This window comes from Vanessa tameamea, chromosome 8, assembly GCF_037043105.1.
Source record: "Vanessa tameamea isolate UH-Manoa-2023 chromosome 8, ilVanTame1 primary haplotype, whole genome shotgun sequence".
NCBI lineage: Eukaryota > Metazoa > Arthropoda > Insecta > Lepidoptera > Nymphalidae > Vanessa > Vanessa tameamea.
Window position 1 is genome coordinate 6,402,469 of NC_087316.1, and position 23,311 is coordinate 6,425,779.

General features: G+C 31.6%; 1 protein-coding gene across 1 annotated transcript in view; it reads right to left on the reverse strand.

Moving 5' to 3' along the window:
* The window catches only part of LOC113399954 (ecdysone-inducible protein E75), an 80,855-nt gene extending 69,077 nt beyond the window's left edge, over positions 1–11,778 (reverse strand). Inside the window, exon 1 of the mRNA XM_026639276.2 lies at positions 11,297–11,778. Coding sequence (XP_026495061.1) covers positions 11,297–11,567 — 271 coding nt within the window. The 5' untranslated portion in view covers positions 11,568–11,778. The remainder of the gene's footprint in view (positions 1–11,296) is intronic.
* Positions 11,779–23,311: the final 11,533 nt, after the last annotated feature.

Sequence of the window (23,311 nt, forward strand, 5' to 3'; positions counted from 1 at the left end):
CTTTGCCTTTGATGTAATTGCATAACATAAAATTGTCCACTTATAATTATAGTAATAGTATAGTATTGTTTCTTTGTTGATTTGTTTGAAATTTTCACAATACAATATGTAGGTTTAAATGCTCTCGACGGGGCTGGTTATATCAAAAGAAAAAATTCCGCAACCACATCTATCTTTTTTAAATAAATGTTAAGTTTAATAAAATTGATTGCCATGCGCTATTAATCCTTATTAAAATAAATCACATATGAGTTTTAAGCGTTTTAGAGTTCCGTTTGCGTTTTGAAATTTTCATCAACATAGGTATTAGATATACATATATATATATATATATATCAGACGATATTTTAACAAATTGTTGATCTATGGTGGAACAGCTCACTTGGCTCGATACCTACGTATTGTATTATACGTAGGTATCATGCCACTTTTATACGTTATTAAATAAAAAATATTAATTATTAATCTTTGTTTTTAATCATTAATTAAAACCTTAATTTTATCCATGCTAAGTTCGTGTTGTTTATTAGAGTATTTATTCTTAGATCTGTAAATTTTGTTAATTATAAACAGAAATACTTGTTTTCCTCATGAGAATATATAGTATTTTCTATTAAAACTCTGTGTTATAAGTTTTTCAATTATTCCGGCTAAAAAGTGTAGCTTATAAAATTTAGTCTCGTATGACGACAATGCAGCACTGAGTCACAGCTATTTGAGGACACTCAGAAGGGATTCCCAGTACTATTGATCTCGAAGACACGTCATGGGCTCTCCCTAGAGGACAATAGACGCTTTTTGTCTATTTCAAAACTGTTCTTTGCTTAATTTTTATGAAAGTTGGACACAACATTGAAGACTAAATACCCAAAACGCAAATGCATATAGCTATTCAGGATTAAATAAAGACATACAAATACGATAATTTAATGAGTAGTAATTAAGCCTAGAGTTACTAGTTTATAATTTTTTATACTGAAGTATGTGTGTAATTTGTATAAACAAAATAAATTGCAGAATGCATCGAGTATACTTATGTTCTTAAAATAAATATTCAATATATAAAATGAAGAAGATATATAAGAATGAATTAAGAACTATTATGTGTATAGCCTTTTATAGCCATAATAAGCTTTGTCGCGCAACAAATATTCGTAGCCACTTCGTAGCGCCTCTACGGGCGTGCAGTGCACGAGCAGCCGGGTCACTGGCACTGCTCGGCCACTGCACTCAGCTTACTTAGATACTTCTAACATTGCAGTTTTTTTTCTATCGCCACATTCCCAGCCCAGTCAACTGGGTTCATGCCACTTTTATACCGAGTAATAACAAGTTAACTAGCCACGTAAGACCACGCTGTGCGCGAGAACGGTTAAACAACAAGCTTGTGGATATTTTTTTGATCAACCATTATAATGAAATGAACTAGGCCTATAACTAAATACATGTACCGAGAAGGTGATCTCGAACTAAGTATTGAACATATGTATGTTGAAAATACTATATTTGAACGACTTCTTAATCACAATTTATCTTTCGTTTATGGCCGATTATGAATCGCCAGATAACTTTTACGTGATTAATACAATTGAAATTTAGATTTTTAAATCACATTAATTATAAAAATGTCAATCTAATTCTTCATATGTTCTAGTTAACTTTTCATTAAATATTATAACGTTAACTTCATAAATGCTTTGTATATTGTTCAGTGTCATATTTTAGGAATATAAAAGCAATTTAAAAAATGTAATTATCAAAGAATTCAGCACTTTTCTACGATAATAATAATCGGAATGCTTATTCCTGGTAATGTTTAAAGGTACTCAATTTCGTACAACTAATAGACTTTATCAATATCTAAATGAAAATGATTACGCTGCCAAGTTTTGAAAAAAAAAACTGTACCTAATTAATTAATTAATCTTTTAAACTCTCCATTATGTAAGGAACATTACAAGTTTGAGTATTTAACTAAGTATGGCGCAAACTTTGAAGACAGTTAACTAATTAATTCATTTAATAGCCTGAACAACATCCAGATTTCACATTAACACTAGTAATATAAATTCTTCGTTATTAAACATAACAACGTGATTTGAAATCTCATCTCACGGAGAGAGTATGTGAATCACTTTCGACGCGCGCGCATTAGATTCGCATCGAAAGTGCAATGTCCTGCTGAACTTCGCTAAGTGGGTGGGTAGCGCAGTAGTAAATAGAAGACTTACATATATGAATAGTGGATTGGATTCATTGTAATTCGGAACAAATTATTTATCCATATGATAAAGTATAATTAATAAATTTGATAATGTTTTTTCTACTAAAGACACATCTTTTTACGTTGAAACAGTCATTTAATAGTTTATATTTATTTTGTTATAAAGTTCTAAGTTTTTAAAATAATAATTTATTTTTACTTATTCGTTACGACTCGAATGACTAGCACTATATAAGGTACATATTATGGTACCATTTTTATATACTAGAAATATCAGTGTGTATGTTATCATTCATTGCGTGTACTTTTTGCTTCTTATATTATGGTGGCGCAGGACAAGCAGTGAAGGGACTGGTATCTAAGCAAGTGCGTTCTGAAATAGTCAAGACGGGATCCATTTCCCGGGCAGCTGCGCGCGTTCGTTGCCCCTTCATAGGGCGTTAGATGCAACGATCTCTATTATCGCCGCGCCTGCGCCCGCGTTGCACTAAACTTGAACTACAAGTGCAGCGAGCGTGCACCTCACCTTCACTGCTTAGAAAGCAACATCTATTGCATTCAGCATACAACGACACACTGCACGTAACCACTGCGTGCTGCGTGCAATTGGTAATCAAGTAAAAGCGAGAGGAATATCTTGCTTTCAGATGTCATAATTACTCTTTAAATCATTAAATTAAAAGACAAACACTTTGATCCTTAGTAGATATTCTCACGTTTTGTACAGCGGCAACACAATGACTATGTTATCTTAATGTGCATAAAGAAAATATTATTTAAGCGACATTGTTATGACAAATCAATGAAATCGATATGTATGCACAGCATTTTGATTCAATGCTCAATGAATAGTTTTGAAAATACTACTTCGGCTTGAAAGTTTTTGTTTTGTCTGGTGAAATCAACAACAATATTTATCATTCGTTGTGTGGTGTTAGCTAAGCTAAGGTGCATGACCCCACTGAACAGAATATCCGAATTATACTTTTTATGTATTATAAATTATATTCAGTTATATGTAGTTCCAAATTTTTTTTTTTTTAAATAATTTTGAAGTATAAACTAACATCATAACGCCCGAAAATTAGTATGTATGTATATCTATGCGAAAGTAACTCCGTCTGTTACTTCTTCACGCTTAAATCGCTGAACCGATTTAGATGAAATTTGGTATGGAGTTAGTTTGAGTTTGAATCCCGAGGAAGGGCATAGGCTATTTTTAATTCACCCTCGAGGCGGCAAAATGGGGCTGACGGTTCGTGTTTTATAAATTTCTCGCGAGTAAAGCCGCAGGTTTGCCTAGTAATATATAAATACAAATACTACTAGGTACACCATAAGATAGATAAACATTTGCTGATTTTGAAATACACTTGTTAGAAATGAATATCATTCATGTGCATACATATCACTTTCGTCTTATGATCGCCTGGTACATTGTTGCACCGAAGTGCATTATATTTATTCACTTTTGCTCTTTAAGTACAACGCAACAAAATAAAGTCAAAATTATATTTATAAATTAAATAAATTATAAAGTTCTCTTCTCTATAAAAACTTGTATAAGACTGACTAAATAACACTATATTTTAAGAAGACCTTAATTTCGTAATATACTAGAGAGAAAGGGCGCACTAAGGAAGGTTACATAACTAATTTCTATATAATAGAATTCATTGAATTAAAAATCAATTTAAACAACGTAAATACTTTTTTGAAACTTAATTTTTCTTTTTCTTTCCTGAACGATAAATGATAAAAAAATCAATCATTATTTTAAATAAGAAATAAAAAACTTTAAAGCTTAATATAATCAACCAGGATAGCTGAAATAGTAAGGAGTCTCAACGCGGTAAGAAAATGCCATGATGCATCTTATGCATTTTAGCCGAGTTATCGTAGTGAACGAGAGTGAAAGAGATAGTCGTATAACATGCACGTGTGACTGCTGTAACTATGACGTTGTTTTGTATATGTATTTATAGTTACGTATGCTCCGTTCGTTGTAAATTTTTTATATTAATTTTAAATATAAATTAAATTTACTTGATTTTTCTTGTTTATTGTGATTACGTATTTAATTATATATCTTCATTCTATTACGGACACAATATCAAACAGTTTTTTACATTTTTTTTTATATTTTATCATTTATAGCCCGATAAAGAATGTAGCTTAATAATATTTGACATTAAACGCCTGTGCACTGACCCCACTGAGAGCGCAGTTGTAATGACGTAACCGGGACGAAAACGTCACTTCGATCACCACCTTGCAGATCATATAGCCCTGGTAGTGAAAATTTGTTTCACGCAACCTGAATTTTTGTTATGTTTGACATAATCAACATATTTTTTATTTAACCTTGTTAACAGTGTTTACAATGCACTATAAAACAGCAATAGGTATAATTAATTTAATGACTAAACGCTTGAGGACTATCTGTGACGTAAATTTTTTATCTAAGTTTAAGGAAGGTCGGTCAAGATTATTTAAAATCCTTACTAAAATGTAAAAAAATATAACGAAAACTGTACGTAAATGTATTACAAAGTACCCCGAAAATTTAAACTTATGCTTGCAAGAACAAATTTAAAATCTATTATTTTATTAAGATACAACAAACAAATTTATACTTATATAATATTATATAATATAGATAGTTTTATTATTCTGGGCAATGTTTGTTATCTGGATATTTCGGTCGATGCTTTTTTACAGATGACATGGTTCGTTCTTGACTGGGTCAATGGACGCGCGGGTAAAAATAAAAATAACTCTGAATATGGTGTATTCGTAAACAACGTCTATAGAAACTCGTTGAAACAATCATTGGTGCATCTTATTTACGATTTAGTTATACGCGCAATGTTAAACACATGGTAATTGGAACTATGATTAACTTTAACGAACAGATTATTTATTTTATTAGTAGTATTACGAAAAGCGTATAATTGAAGTTTTATTTGCTGATTATAAAAAATATATGGAGCGAAATAAGTAACAAATATCCAGCGTAGGTAGGAGAGCCTTCCGGTTGCATCCGTGCATCGATCGACCGTGACCATGGAGACGCGCGCGGAGTGCGTGGGTCATGGGCGTGATCGCTTTGTGCCATAACCATTTATCCGAATTGTACATTCTAGACTGCAATGTAATTCTGTTTAATAAATAATTACACTAATTTTAACTATCCTTCAGTATTACGAGTAAGTTGCATTGATGTTATAATTAAATTACTTTAATAATCATCCCACCAATGAGAGGATTTAGAAAATAATGTTAGTTAATACTTAATAGTTCCTAGTTCAATAATAAAATATTTTGCCCAAGTAAGCGATTGTATCGAAACGTTTATTGTGGAATTAATATTATACAATACAATTTTATCCTCATTTAATGTTTTCTTATTATTTGAGTCAATTCTAAAAAATCAATTAAATCCAAAAATATACATATATAGTTTTACACCTGTGGCATGCATAAGCTGAATGCAGTTTGTAATATAAGAGTTTTCTTATCAGTGACCTTCAATGCAACACCAGCAGCAACAGCGCAGATGTAAAAACAATATTTTTAGTTATAAGCAATTTTATTCAATATTGCCTTTCATATTCGTGTCCAATTTTGATTTATAAGATATATTTCCCATTACTGGGAATATTAAGTCGCCTTTAAATAAAAAGCAATAGATATGAGAAGATAATTATTCTTTTAAGTTTAAAAATAGCTTTTTGTTGATCCTGAACGGAGAATGATAAGTTTCTTTCGAAAATTATACTGATAAAGAAGAGTTGTATGTTTTGATTTATATGATTATGATTTATATTATTTATGATAAATTAACTATAATATAGATATAACAAAATAAGAGTTAAATTACAAAAGGTACACGTACGTATTACGGCGAATTACTTAATTTTCTAATAAGATTGCTAGTTCGTTAAAAGTAAGGTTGTAGTTTTTTGTAGCCAAGGTCACATCGGATTGGCAATATTCAAGTTTTAACAATAAATATCGCTTGATACACATCCGCCAATAATTGTCAACGAATCCTGAATCAATGAACTTTAAATAGTATAATTATGCTTCATAAATAATACTTATATTTAATAAAAAATAGATAGTTTAAGACTGGTGCCTTAAAGTAGTAAAAGATAAAATTAAAACTACTCACTACGAGTAAACATATTTTAAAATGTAGCTTATTTAAGAAATAACTAACGACCTTAACTTATATTTACGTCATTGTTTTTCACAATGATATATGTGGCTGTATGTTTATAAAAAAAATTAAACACTATTCATACCGATAATTGTATAAAATTACAATATTATGTTCGACAGTCAAAAATATGTAGGTACATAACAATTAAGACTATAATGAATTCATCTATTCAAACATACACTAGTCACACTGGGTTTTGGCCTATGTGACAATAGCAGCAGTTAGCCGATCGTGTGACGATGTTTCAATTGTTCCTTGACCTTGCTACTTGCAGAGTTGTGTGAATGATAGCTTAATTTTACTTCCTATATAGAGCGGCAGTATCTATGATTCGCGTTCTTTGACCGTGAGAGTAACCGATTCGTTCTAATGACGGATGCGCAAATCTAAAAATAGCAGTTTGATTGAAATCAACGCATTTTGCTAGAATATTATAGATACAAAAACTTATTTCACGTAATTGACGAAATATTTTACATAATGTTTGAATCGGTTACGATTAAAAATTGTATTATATTATAAATAACTTGGATGCTATATTATATTCCGCAATTTTTATAAATTAATTTGTAAAAACACATTAAAAGTGTACAACGTCATATCATAGTTTTATGTAAAAATTAAGTTTGTTCCAAAATCTTTTGTATTCTATGATTTATTTTAATTTGAATGACGTTGAATACTTTTGGCCGTGACCTCTGCTCGGTCAAATTAATAAGGGGTGGCGCGGGGATCAAAGTGAAGGCCGACAGAGGCAGGGTCGATGGGTTGAACACAACTCGTCGAATTTATTTGTTGCTGGCCATAATACCCAATACTCTTTTTACCATTAAAACCCTATACAAGCAATTAATTTGATTTGATGTAGCTGTTTGTGTTATGAAGCAATTTATGTATTATAAGTGTAGCGAGTGACGCGAGGTGACCTCCGGCAAGGTTGTGAGCCGACACTTCCCTGTGTATTCTATCGTTTATTACGTTCGTATGTTATTTTGCGTTATATTAAATATGCGTAGGTAATTACTAATAATACATATCTACATCGTATTAACAATTCACATTGTTTTTACTTTATTATTTTTATAGGTTTTGTATTTACATTGAGTATTTGTCAGTGATTTTGTTTAATTATGTTACTAAAGTGATGGTAATTGGAAGTTGTAGTTATTTATCACTATTATTTATTAACTATTTATTATTTAGTTTGGGTAAGCATTTCTAATCAAATCAGAGTATATTTGAATTTGGAGGTAGCATTTTAATTTGTATAATAAATTAATCTTTTTTTTTGTTTTTCAATGCAACTGACTAAGGCAAATAAATAGTAATTATTATTTGTCGTAGTAAATACTTAAATGCCCCAATTTTATTGCAATTATTAATAAGGTAGGTTATTTGTTCCTACTGCTAAATAAATAATTTCAACGTATCTTAAAGACAATTTCGCGTTTAAAAAATATAAATATTTTTCCATGCTTTAACGTGCATGCTTGGATGTAGATGACAAAGTAATATTATGGAAACAATAACAAATCTAGGAAGTTGCTGTTAACCGATTCGTAACTGTCGTGTCGGTATTAAATTGTTGAGTTTATATAATCGGATTACAATACATTACTTCAGTGCATGGAGCTGATGCGGTGATGTAGCAGTTACTGATAAACACCTTTAATTAAATTTGTTATGTTGGTTCGTTTTGACGAATCTCACTTTGCTTATTACAAATATTACACTGAAATAGCTTTCCGTCTATTTTTTCTTTTATTCTAGTTTATTTCCTCATTTGAAACAAAACGTACTATTTGCAAAAGTATTAATATTATTATCTTCAAAATATCAAATGTTATATAGATATAGATCGTTTATATCAGTAGGAAGTAATTTTCTCGTACCGAAGGTTATGGTGATAACGCATTACACACCGTTGACACTTGCCATATAAGTGGCTTAATCTATATATATAGCGGCATTGTACATTATTGCAAAACCAAAAAATTATGAATGAAGTATTTACCTACTATGTGGATATAACTTATCTATAATATTCTTTCAAATGTATCTAAAAATCGACATACTTTATGATATCTTATCTTTAACTAACTTATGAAATGCGTTAATTTTGTAGTGTAGTTTGATTAAAATATGAATACTAGTAACACATTTAGGATTGATACCGCATAAATAAATTTCCTAAATTTATAAAGAAAGTTACGCCGAGAGAAATGAAATAATAAGGGTGCAGGGGTCGCGCGCACCTGCGCCTGCGCTGCTGACATTGCGAGATAAGATAGGACTATTATTTTGTCACTGCTATCGAACCAATGTCACTGTGACCTTAATGACACCGAATGACGCGCCGTCACCACGCGTTCGTCGCTCTGACCTTGCGATATTTATTTAATGTTCCATTCGCAAAACTTTGTTAGCATATTCATTTTTCATACGCGTCAGTGTTTAGTACATACCCCCAATAAACACTCAAGAAACATTGACACGCAAGTGATGACAGGACAGACAAAGATATAAATTAATAATTAAATATTGACATTATTATCGAGCAAATAAAATTAATAGACCGTCATAATTATTATTAATGTTTTTAATTTAATGTTTGTAATTTTACATAATATTCTCATCCAGTAAAGTTTAATATTGTAATCTTTGCTTGCTACTGTTTTATTTATCATTAATGGAAACACTTACTTTATATTTGGTATAAGCAGAATGGTGTATTATTTGTTTACTTACCTATCTTAAAGATGCTCTGATTATCCCAAGTATGTAAACGTATATACATATATAAAGTATATCCCCGTCATCATTACAATTTACGATTTTAAAATAAAATCCTTTTTTTTAAATCAGGAACCTTGTAATTTGCACCATTTTACAAGTGGCATTTTTTTGAATGAACACCATGAAAACCTTGGACATTAAATATTACATAAAGTCAATTCAAATTAATGTAACGAGTGACGCGATCCTTATTATGTTTCAGCAAATTATTTGTATTGTTAATCTTTTCCACGTGTTTTACTATTTGATAAAAATATCTTATTATACAATCTGCGGTAAACACAACTAAAATTAAAAATTCGTGACACAAAAATATTAATCAAGTTCGCTTTATCTTAGGCTTTTGTACTTTGTCGGTCTAGCGGCTATAAACACTCTATTACTATAAGCAGAATCTAACTTTCTGACAATGCGATGGGTCGAACCATTAAAAATTATAACGTTATTCCATCAGGAAACATGGTCAAAGTCATTGGTTGAGATGTGAGACTTCCGCTCTATTAGACTATGAGATGGTAGTGACAGAGAGCGGTGTTTCACACTTGTGCACTTCAATACTCGTATAATTAAAGCTTTACGATTTTTTTTCCTTCTAAGCTATAACAAGATTTTTTTTAGTATTTAGAATTGTTATTGTGACCATAGTAACTAATTGATATGACTATATATAATTGATATAACTATTAAAAACACAAATTCAATGTATCATTTAGCCATACTAATATTATAAAGAGGTATAGTTAGTTAGTTATATACATAAGTTTTGTTTTTTTCTTAGGATTAGTAGTTTTAAAGTGAAACTGGATATTATATATATCTTTTTTTTTAATGTTACAGTTACCCAATAGTTTTAATGCGGATATAGGCTATATTGTATGCTTAATGTGTTGTAAACCATTATGACGAAAAACAGTCCAAACTATAGCCGTTACACGAAAACTAATTCAGATAGAACATTTACAGAAACCATTTATGTATTTAAAAAACGGCTTGCTACTTACACTATGCGATACGAAACAGATTTGTTACTTGAAATGTTTAAAGAAATACATATATTATCGCAGGGTGTGTCGTACGATATATTAGCACAGTATGGGCGAATAGATTATTTGGCGAATTTTGAAGTATCTCAAAAATGTATACGAGATAAAATTATTTTTGTACTCCCACGAAGTATCAGCTGGTAGAAAGTATAATATAAATAATTTAAAAAGTGCTTCAAATGTCCTGCCCGCCAAATTCGCTATGGCGGCAATTATCAAGATAATCTAGGCTACAATGCAAAATTAATGGACAACTGTATCGGAAAGCATTCTCTTCTGCTTCGCTATTGTGATCCGATGGGGCGGCAAAACCGATACGACCGGAAAGAGTTCAGGCGCCGGATCTGCCAACTTCCAAACTCCGGGCTACCACTGATAATTTCTTGACAGAAGAGCCTAATAACTTCTCATTGGAACGATCCAGTAACCAATAAACGGACGAGGAATTTGTTGAGGAGCAAATGTAACTGACCTATTAATAATATTATTATTCAACTTAGGTATATATGTTAAGAATGTTAACCTCGATTGAAACGCATAAAATCTTTCATAGTGCATCCGCATTCGATATCTTCGCATATCGTCATTATCTGTGTGGACATACATAACTTTGCTTTGTTTACATAAATATGTATAACAAGAGTAATCAATGCGGTTAATATGTACATGTAATTGCAATAAACACGACCTTCATCAATCGTCGTCATCACCCGGAAATTACTATGTAACTGTAACGCGGTATTACAATTTTCCTAAACAGGAAGTATGAAATGGTCAAGGCAAAGAAAAATTGTGTCTAAAATAGGAATGTAATTTCAATATGTTACTAGACTTTTTTAAATTTATTTTAAGTACAACTCTAAAAAATATCATAATTTAATTAAATAAGTCGTGAATTAATCCTAAATAATTTAAAAAACCTAGTGATATATGTATATTGCTTACCAATCGAGAAATAAAAACTTTATATCCCTTTAATAACTTTAAAAAAAACTGAGAACTAACCTAGATCTGGAATGGAGCTTGAAGGTTCCTCGAAAGGTGGTGGCTTGTGAAGACGCTGCGGTGGTGGCGGCGGCGGTGGCGGTCGCATGCATTGAATAACCGAGTGCGTTGGTGGAGGAGGCAGCGCCGGCGCCGGCAACAAGCACGGGGCGCGAAACTCCTTGCCAGGCGGCGCCGGCAGTTCAAGTCTTCGAGCACCACCCACAATCTCTATTTCATATCCATGGTCCGAGGGTTCGCGCTTCGGCGACAGTTTAGGATAGCACTGCATCTTCCTCTAATACTGTATAGTGTTTATTTAAAACAAAGTCTACGCTTCTTCTACAGTTTGAACAAATCTTCACAATTAATCAGCCTCACGATTTTTTTCTACGACTACAAGTGTATATCAATGTATGTTTACAAGGGCGGCGATGTATCGCGCGTACTGGGTCGGTGCGGCGCGCGCCGCTCCACTCGCGGGACTCGTTCGCTCGCCGCGGCCAACTTTCTCTCACTGGCGTGGCGGCGGTCGCGGCCGGACGAAAGTGAATCTGCAGCGTCCCCGCGCGCCCTCGCCCTCAGGTGTCCTGCACCGCCCGCCCAACACTCAACTCCACGTTGCCTGCAACATACCCATACCCAACGTCAACTTTAACCTTATATTCTGACCTCTTCAGTGCAATGCTCTTTAAGTTCCTATATAATTCTAACAATATAGCAATACTTCATTTATAATTATAAATATCATATAATGTAACTTACTTAGAATCCACTTAAAAAAGTAAAAATCCTTTCCATTTTTACGAAATTAATATCAAAGCATTGCTATTTTTATTTAAATATTTATTTATTGTTCATTTACTGAAATGTTTAAAACTGAATTAAAATAAATATGAAATTAAAAAATTAAATAAATATTATTTAAGGATTTTTCTCATAAGTGCTAATAATTTATCTATCGTCCGTAAAATCCAACCTCGAAAAATCCGGCCATGATTTTGTCACAATTCAATATAACATTTATCGAGCATGTACTACGCACTCAGCAGTATGAGATTGCCTTATTCGTGTAAATTAATTTAAAACAAACTCTACACACTTGTTGTTCCGTGTTTGACGCGTACTTGCCGTTCATGAAATTCTGTGAAGCGTGCTTTGCAAAAGCAATTGATTATTCAATTTTGACTCATTTGTACGTCTTTATTAGTAATGCAATGTTATGACCAAGGATTTTTTTCTTTAGGATAAGGTGTGACGTTCCTGGGCGTCTAACGTGAAACGTGAACGTTATTTATAAAAGCCGAGATGACCCAGTCATAATATAACTTGTAGAAAATAAAATAATAATCACTAGATACGATTGGTTTTAATTGAGGTAAGCAACACTACGTATTCACGTGGGCATATTTGTAACTCTAATCATTTTTTTTTATTTAAATACCACCCACCAACCCAATGGAGCATCACTCGATGGAATAAGCTTCAAGTCATTAGCTCCCTTTTACTCATAATTCGATTTTAAGACAAGGAAGAGTGAACTCTCTGCAATAGGTATAGGACCAACGGCTTTTCGTGAGATCCAAGGCACGGTATGAATCTATGAATGTCAACAACACTGCTAAATTCAAAACTCTAGGTTGTTACTACAAAAAACTAGACACAAAAACTCAATAACTATTTTTAAGCCTGATTTTTCAATATTTACCCTTATAAACTACTTCAGTTTACATAGTAAGTATTTAAAAAAAATCTTAAATATAATTTTTAAATAATTTAACATTACAAATCTATCGCTTCCGCAAAGAAACTAGTGATATGCGATCGATGCCTAATGAGCGTTTGGGCACGCTCACTGATAACATTTGATAACCATCTAACAGATAACACAGCAACTGGACATGAATGCATCTGTTATGTGCTCTAACTGTAATTAATTTATATCGCTCAAGGAAGATAATACACGATATTCTTATCTTCATCTAACATGCAATGATGCCTACACAGATTTTTGTATTTGACCCTGAACTCGCAATTTTTATTTTTAAGAGAAATATAATACACTAGCCACCCGCTTCTGCTTCGCACGGTTGTAGAAAATTACACCCGTGTAGTAGAGTACTGTAAAAAAAAAAAAGTGTGCTATGCAAGAAAATATTAATTAGGTAGGTTTAATTATTATATGTAGGTATATATAACTTATTATTTTATCAATGTGTGTCATAAAAGAAAAATATAAATAAAATAAAAATTGATTTAAGGTGTAATTTATCTGTCGATCATTGGTTAAAATTTGTCGACGTCTTTTGAATTCTAATTTGAGTAATTTAACTGTCAAGGTCAACATTATATTACCAGTATGCGGCCGCTCGTTTACAGCGAAGGATTATTTGATTACATGTAATTTGGAAACGGTGATTTCTTCTAAGTGTAAGTATACATTCGAATGATAAACTCTAAAAGAAAATTTTAATCTATATTAAATGCCCAATGTACATAACTAACATATTTTTTATATACACTAGAATTGACAATGAGTTTGATAAAATGGCTTCGCAAATAACTTACAGTTTTTTACTAATCTGTAATAGATTTGTAATAGATTAAAAGAAGTAAACGGAGATACAGAAAGAAACAGAAAGCTTTGTTTTTATTGAATTTATAAATACTATTAATAATATAAAATAAACTTTGTTTTAAATACTATTAAAAGATTTATAGTTAATTGAAAAGAAAAACATTTACTAATCATAGTAGTAATTATATGTTCGTGAATTTGAGAAGGCTGATAAAATCGACTTGGTTAAAATGTAAAGAACTTTATTTTTTTGGACTTGACGTTTATAATATTCGTATTTAATTAAAAATAATTACTTTGAAGTTGTCCAAAAACTATAATTAGGATTTTCAATTTGGACAAGTGGGTGCAGCGTGGTAGGTCTACTGGGGTATGGTGTTGGCTGGGGAGGAGGTGCAGCGACGCGATCGGGTCACTGCCACCGGCGGCTCACGGCCGCCTCTGATGTTCTTGTCTATTTCGATGACAGGTTTCAATGAAACCAAACTAAAGTATTTTGATATAAGTTTGAAGTTATGAAGAATTTTTTAGATTTTTTGATTGTCTTAATAATTTATACACTATTTAAGTAATATTAATGTAAGTTTTATTTTTTCGCCTTTTATAATGCTATAATTGATTAATTGTACGAGTTACAATTGATTTATATTATGTTTTTATTACGAAATATTATGTATGATTAAAACATGTCATATGTGTTCATTTTTGTTATTATATATTGTATTTGAAGAGGCTTAAGGAACATTGTAGGTACATTACATTTCACCAATATAATAAGGTTGAAAGAGTGAAAGTCGGCTGTCCCGGGAAGGGCACGAGGACACGCGCTCGTCGGAGGGTGTCCCGACTCCCGATCTAATCCGGCGCAGTCCGCATGCGCGACGCATGCACGATTGTGCATTATACCGCTGTAACACCGAACATGCCGAAAAAATATTTATCTCTTAGATTCATTGTTATTTCAATTGCTCTGCTAACTACTAAAATTTACTTTCATGTTTGTTTATGCTATTATGAAAAATGAAATATTTTCAGTTATTACTTATTGCATACATATTTATCAAGATGTAAATCTGTAAACAACATATGTACATAACATTTTGTTTATTTAGTTTCTGTTCGAATCTGCCTGTAAGAATAATTTATTTAATATTATTGGATGGTGGAATGCGTTTATATCTTTTTTTTTATTAACTGGACAGAAAATGCCATGTATAAAACTAGTGCATTTTTGATTTCCAATACTCTAAAATATTTCTAGGTATTACAAAACAAAATATTTATGACAAAACAAGTCATAACTATCTTTTTTTTTTTGAATAATAGATCACATGTTGTTCCTTTTATAGTGCTAATTTATAGAAGGCATAGTCGAAAATTTTTATTGACTTAAATGCAGTGTATTAAAAAGCAGGGCTGGACCGTAAGTTTAGGGGGCCCTGGGCTAACACTACTTAGGGGCCCACCTAAGACATATCTGAACGTAGACTTGAATTAAATTAATTGGATTGGTTTGATTAATTGCAGGACTCGCAGGGCTGCAAACCATACTATCTGTTTAATTTAATAAAGTTATGGATTCTTTCGCATTATCGTCTATTTTTGACTTTGACTTGACTTATCTGGGGTCCCCTTGAATCCACGGGCAGGCCCAGGGCGGGCTAAAGCCCAAAAAATCCATATGGTAGATCCGCCCTGTTAAAAAGAAATGTTTTCGAAAATGTTTTTCACAGAGTTATCTTTACTTAAAAATAATATCTTTCACCTAAGCATCTCTTATATAGAGAGATATATAGATTTAATATTGATTCCTTAAATTTATCAGTTTTACTACGTCAGGAAGAGATGAGAATAATTAATTAATTTGCCATATAATTAATCTACATGAAAGTTAGATTTATTTTTAAAACTTATGAAATAAATAAGGAATTTCTATTATCCTGCAGTATCGGTGTAAGTGCATCCAACTTCGCCTGGCGTAGCCGCCGTCGCGACCTCAGCCGATCAATATGCACCGGCTAGACGTGTACTTCTTCCCCTGGATACAAGGAATGGCGATAAAACCCTATAGCTCAATTATGTCGTTGCGGATATTGAAACAGAGACGGTGTGAAATGGCAATTTAATTTTTTTTTCATTATTATGTCAAAATAATTGGGAAGGTTTTCTAGTTCCGGAATTTTAATTAATTAATAAATCATATAAATGACATAAAAACTTACATAAGTCTGTCACAGTGCTAATAATATATTAATGATTGTTAGCAATTTACATATAACATACACCATAGATGTTAAAAATTGTAATTTAAATAGTTGTAAAGAACTTATTCATTGTTTGTTACATAACTAATAATCGATCAAATTAAAAATAATAAATATTTACATAGAAACTTTTCCAATAGATAAATATATTTCATTTTAAAATATATAGAAAGTATCCAGAAAGTAATAATTATATATGTATTACAATACAATGAATCGATGTAACCTGCGAGTCAGTTCAGAATATAGTTCGCAAGTGTTTCGACCCTATAAGCCTTGAAGACTGTAGTGGAATGCCCTTGCAAGGGTATTTCAATGTCGGACTTTAGGTGCCAGTCGTCGCCCTCGCACTACCCTGCCTCCTTCGCTCCTCCGCAACCCATTCCAACTCGGTTCTTTTAACCGAATGCAACTGAGTAAATATGTAATCACTAATCACGTGGAGGCGCAGTCTACTGCCAAATTTTAACACATAACATTTAATTATACCATAATCTTAAGCTCACAATAAAAAAGTTACTTTTATAACGTCATACAACATTATTTTTCTCTACTGTACTTGTCTTCTCTCGGTGCAATACAGTGTATTATTATTATTGTTTTGTAATCGAATAATAATTACGTGTGTTTCATTTCATTTGTGTAAATGTTTTAAAATGTTATACATGTTGAATGTATGTAAATAATGTCAGTTAGTAAGTAAGCATCAGAGTCAATGATATTAACGTATGTATGTTATGAACCCAAAAATAATAATAACCCAGATAGTTTAAAAATTGAATTACGTTCGTATGACGTGTGTGTTTTGCTTGATGACGATAATAATTTATTTTATCTTTACATAATTATAAAATTAAACTGTACGTTGAGTTTAGTCTATTCCAATCGAAGAAGGACTGAAGATAAATAAACCTTAGATTTATGTTTTTCATGTGATTTGATAACACAACAGTCAACAGTATGCCACTTAACTTCTGGATAGTGGATATACCATTTAAATTTTACTTCCAAAGTTTCAATAACAGTTTCTTCTACGTTAAAAACGATTAGATTATGAATCTCTTAGACTATTCAATCTCTCGAAAAATGATATAGCGTCAATTCGATGTCAAATGTTGTTTATTTGACTTTTGGCCTCTTGTGGTTGGAATAGACTAGGTACTCGTATAAATAATGCTTTTTACTGAGACATTATCTCCAAAAACTCGATCAATATATTTTTATATCTTTCTTGTAAGCAGTAATCCGACACCTATTGTAATTAATCGTACTCTAAGAAAACTTCAGGCAACAACTACTGTGCCTTGTCTCAACTAAATTAGATGAACGACGGTTGAAACAAAAAACAAAAACAAGCATACATTTCAGAATAACATATATACATATTTGTCACAAAGAATTATTTGTATACTATTGTGCGCTGTTAAAGTATGATAACTGTACCAAATTTTAGCTATGTAAAACATTATTACATTCAACAGACTAAGTTCTAAATTCCATCAAAATTAAATTTCAATAGTACACCGTACAAAAAGTAACAAGGTCCTAAACACTCACACATTTATCTAAGTTTAAAAAATATCTTTAAAATAATCATATAAGTAAATAGGTCTATCGATTGCTGGATTGCCTCCACTGGTGACGGGCGGATTGATTCATTTTTGGCCTAGAGTATCGAAATTGCGATTCAACGGGAAAATGCTGCTGGCATTTTTACCACCATTCTAAGCGGTCGTGATTTGTACAGTAGAATTTTTTAATTTTCTTGAATGCACTAAATAACTTTTCACGCGTATTCTTTATGAATAAATGTAACTAAAAGTATACTTTATTAAAGTATAACAGTAAATAATGGAAGTTTAGCCTCGTTTATTTCATTCGAGCTTACAAAGCTATAAAGTTTAAAAAGTATTTAGCTTATTAATATTTTACGATTTCTTGGCATTACAATTTAGTCTAGTTTAGTACTTATTAAATCTTCCTTTTCCATTAATAAATTAATAAAGTAGTTTTAATGTATTTTATTTTATTGTGATTTAGTATCAAATGAATGAGTAACTCTTTTTGTTTACCTTCAAAAGCTCGAAAACAAAGTCGTTGTCTGTTTTTTAAATAAGTTGCTCTGTAAGCGTTTAATATTCTACATTATATTACTTATATATTATATTCACGTTCAATGAGGCAATTATAGTAAGTTTTAGTTGCATTGGCTCAAATCGCTTGGTCCAGGGGTATGAGGCGGGGGCATGGCGGCCACGCGTCGAGGCCGCTGTCGTTGACACGGCCCGAGGACGCGATCTCAAGGTCGATCTGCCGAAAACTGCACATAGCTTTATCAAAAAGTTTTAAAACGAAACGGTTAAAGACACGTTAAAAACTGCATTTTAATTCGTTTGGTTTAGACAGCTTAAAAACTTAGAAAGTATATCATATAATACCAAAAGTAGTAAAGTAAGAAGTAACAGCCTATTAAAGTTCCACTGCTGGGCAAAGACCTTTTGAGGAGAAGTTGTTACTTCACTTTGCTGCTTCAACTATGTTAGTGGATACACATGGCATACTCTCGTCCACCACGTGCAGTTTTCCGCACAATGTACTGTACGTTGTTTGTTAAGATTCAAGCCTTGTAACCTCTTGTCATCACGATAATAAAAATAATAAGTAATATATTTATGTCAATCTCGGTACCGCCGCACCTTTCTTTCGGTTCTTTTGGTATTCATTATAATTCACATTTTAATAATATTACAAGTTCAAAGATACCTTTTATTTTTTAAATTCGACAAACATATCTGTGTTAATATAACCGATATATTTAAAAAATATATACTGGCCTCAAACTTACCTAAAGGTTGAAAGTTATATCAAGATAAAATATTAAAATTTATTATCGCAAAGCACACCCTAGGCCTTTTCTATGTGACATTTTAATCATAATTTCAAGTGTCAGGATTATAAAATTCAAAGGACGATTCGTACTAAGAAAAAAACAATTTTAATACTGTATGTTTTTATTTAGCAGCTAAAAAGAGCAGAGTAAACTATTATTATTTTCAGTAAGAATTAAATAAGTACACCGTAATAAACGTTTATAACTGAAGTTTATTGTAATATAAGATATTTTATTAAAACATGAATAAATTACTTACTATCTTTAATAATAGTTACCTACTTTAATACATTTCATATTTTATTTAATATTAATTATATGTTAAAATTATTTAAAAAAAATTGAAATATGCGCCTGGTATGAACACATTTAGAAAGTAAATAGTCGTGATCGACACCTATCGCAGAATAAAAACTTACTCATAAACTTACGTCATGCACTTACAGTACACATACCGTAGAGGGGTCGAAGAAATTAACGTCCTTTTTGACTTTTGTCAAAACTGACGCACAATAACCTTGACAATGTTACAACCGGGTAACCTAACCTAACTAACCTTGTTCGTCTGAAAACATATTTAATTATTAGGAAATGTCTTTTGTAATAACAAACTTTAACAGTAATAAAATCATTTGTCATACTTTTTTTTTCAATAAAATATTTATTTTAATGCTCAGCTTATTTGACAGACTTATAATTTAAATTGCAAACGGTTTATTTACAAAGCTTGTTATAAGGAGTTTAATTAAAACAATAGTGGAGGCACGCGAAGGTCCTTACACTTAAGAGTTCAAGGCTTAACTGCCTATAAGTTATTTGTTATCGTTATCTCACAAGTCCACGACTAGAACATAATGCCCCACACATTGTTCATTGTATTCACGTTCTTATAATATAAGTTAAGTAAATCTAAGTATATTGGAAATGAATAATATTCAAATAAACTAGTGATTGAATAACACTAGTTGAACCAACGGCTTTACATGCGCAAAATTTAAGTACAGCACACAAACTTTACCTATAGGACACAAACCGTCACCTCCACTTTTTCCCCCCTTGAAGGGTTAATTAAAAAAGTTGTCTGTGTCCTCACCCGAATCAAAAATCTCATTACAATCTATCTCATTACAAAATTTCGTCTTAAACGGTTCAGTGTTTTAAGCGTGGAGAGATACAGACAGAGTTACTTTCGCATTTATAATATTAATAAAGATGTTCTTAAATAAACCGAAGCAGAAGAAACTTATCTTTTTTATATAAAGACTTTTTAATATTGAAAAAGGAAGAATGTCAAGATTGAAATTTTGTGTTTTTGTGTTTTTAAGGTTAACACAATTACATGTATAGGGATCATAATTAATACAAATGTATGTATAATGTCATTAGCATCGCATACATTCAAATGTACAAAGTGAGCTGTTATTAGATAAACTGAGCGATTTTACAAAAATGCTTTTAATTCGACGTCACTGACGATAATATTTTTTTATTATTTTAAATTTTCATTGCATATTTACGTTTATAGGAAAACAAGAGCAACAGCAAAAAGTTTTTATAACACAATTAAAACACTAAAATTTTTAGAAAAATTCGTACCTATTATGGATTAAAAACCTTTATATTTATATGTGCATTTGTGAAATATTAATTATGGAAATAATTCTTATAGAAAATTTATTTTTAATATATCCAACAGTTCAGACTCTAGTTATGTCTGTAACACATGTTTAAATGTTATTAAGTAAACTGCACCCGTGCGAAGCCGGCGCTTTTATATATAATAATTATATATAGGTAAGTAAGATTTCACTAACACGGCTGGACCGATCTTGATGCATTTTTGTGCGTTGAGTAGCTTGGATGGTTCAGATCGATCCCGATAGATGGCGTTACCAGTTCCAGGTTTTTTATTAACCTAAAAATAAATAAATAAATCTTTCTTATTTCACCTAGATGAAGCCGGGACCTAGTTGTATTATATAAACGAATACCCAAGAAATGATGAAGAATTAGCTTTGCGGACTCGAAAATTTGGTGTTTGTAAGTTTTGTCTTTTCTGGTCATGCTTATCGAATGCTTGGCACCAAATGTACTTCGATGCCAGTATAAGTGTTTCAAACTTTGTATAAAACATCCCGAAAGAGTCGCAATCGAAGTCGCGGTAGCAGATAGATAACAGTCGGACTAACATATCTAACAAGCTGAACCCGTATTATATTAAAATTTTTCATGACAACTCCTATATATGTAAAATAAATAATAGTAGTAATTAAGTTGAATATAGAAATGAACAAATGTTTTCTATAAATTTCTTATGCTTATGAATTAAATCATTTTACATCTTTTTAAGTTAATATTTTAGTAAAATTAGATACTTTGTTTTGGGAAACATTTTTGTTCCTAATGTTCTCCAAAGATGCATAAATGCAGCACCAAAGCTTTGGTGCCTCACACCTTGTGCTTGAATACCTGTGCTACTATAAATATAATAAATTTATTGGTATAACTGTTGGATTAAGCAAAAATAAAATTTACTATTTAATAATTTATTTAGTCATCGACTTGCCAAATTTTACATTTTATTAACGGTGCTATTTCAGGTCAATAGCAAATTGTAGAATGTCGAGTTTGCAGTAGTCTGATGTCCCCGGCTGGTGGGGGTGGAAGGAGGGTTACGGTGCATCGTACGAAAGGGCAACTGCAGATAACGCAGTCAGGAGCCAGACAGTCAACGTCCCGATGCACTCCCAGTCCCCCTCGCCCGCACCTCTCGCCTCCGCCCGCTACGCCAGTCCATCGGGAACCCGTATCCGACCGCCACCGTCGTGAATGACGGTTTTTACATCACTCCCGGTCTTTATATTTTTTGATTTGTTGCACTAATGAAAACGATTACCGAGTCGCATTCTCGACAGTCGAGACAATGACACTCGAGATCTTATTTGTTTGTTTGTTACTATTTTTCTCATTTATGACGTTCAATTAATCGTAATGATAGTATTAAATTACATTCTACTAACCCAGGTCTTCAGTATGTCATCTTCAACTTTAATATTAAATCTTCAAAGCGACAGTCACTTTCGTCTAGAGATACTCCCTATTCAGGTCATAATATGTACAACTTTTATCTAGAAACGCAACATTAATCCTAATGACCATTACTTCAGAGTAAAGTTTATCTTCTTTATCGTATTTAGTGGAAATAGTAACTCACTTGGTAAACGCAAATTGTAAATCCACAGTAATGAACGGAAGATTAATAATATCGAGAGGTTCGTCTCAGAAAGATTTCACTCAGTTACACATAATTGATTGAGTAGTTGGTGCACTGATCACTGCGATCTATTTCTGTTCTAACTTTATCGGTTTCGATTCCGCTTATGCCTAAATTTGTTCAACTTAAACAAGTGTTTGTTGTGTGCACTGAATCATTTATTTATATAGAGAAGAAATTATGATAATTTAATTTAATCTACGTTAATCTAAGTTACAAAACACGAAACCGAGATATTATATATAAATCACTCGCAGCTTTGCATTTGCGAGGACTTTGACAGATTTTCTTCTTTTCTAAACGTCAAAACTGAACGTTTCATTAATGATGTTCCAACAGAAAGAAAATATTTTAAAAATAGTATTTTAGCCTCTGTTTAACAGAAATATTAATTGCAACGAATTCCTCGAAATAAACCTTATGTTTAGAAGTTTCTTCCGGCTTTACCCTGTGTGTTAAAAAATATAATGTAACCTTAATGTTAAGTATGTAATTATACGAACATATTTTAAACTACATATCATAGTCGTTTTAAGACAAGATATATTTTTTAAATCAAAATTTACTTGATCATCTACCTTCAATTTAAATTTTAGTCTAATGATTGAAATTTGAACACAGGTCTTATCACGCATAAAATAATCGAAAATTATATGTATGCTTAGCTCGCAACACATAATACAAGAGACGATATGACGAATTTTTTATATCAAATCAAGAAGTTGAAACGTTCATTACATGCCAAGCGGCTACGTAGTCTTTGCAACTCTACCATACCTCTACCAATAAAACAATGATGGATGAAATAAACTTTTATTATATATTAATACGAACCGATTGATTGTGTTACAGTTAGAACTGAAAAAAACTAATATACATAAAACTTATACCTGAATTCGGAGAATGTTTAAATATGTAAAACAAGCAAAATCATCACCAATACGTTGCATGGCACAATTATACAAGGAAAACTTTGTTTGCTAGATTTTGCGAAAATTTACTGATCAGAATTATAGGCATCTTTCACCAT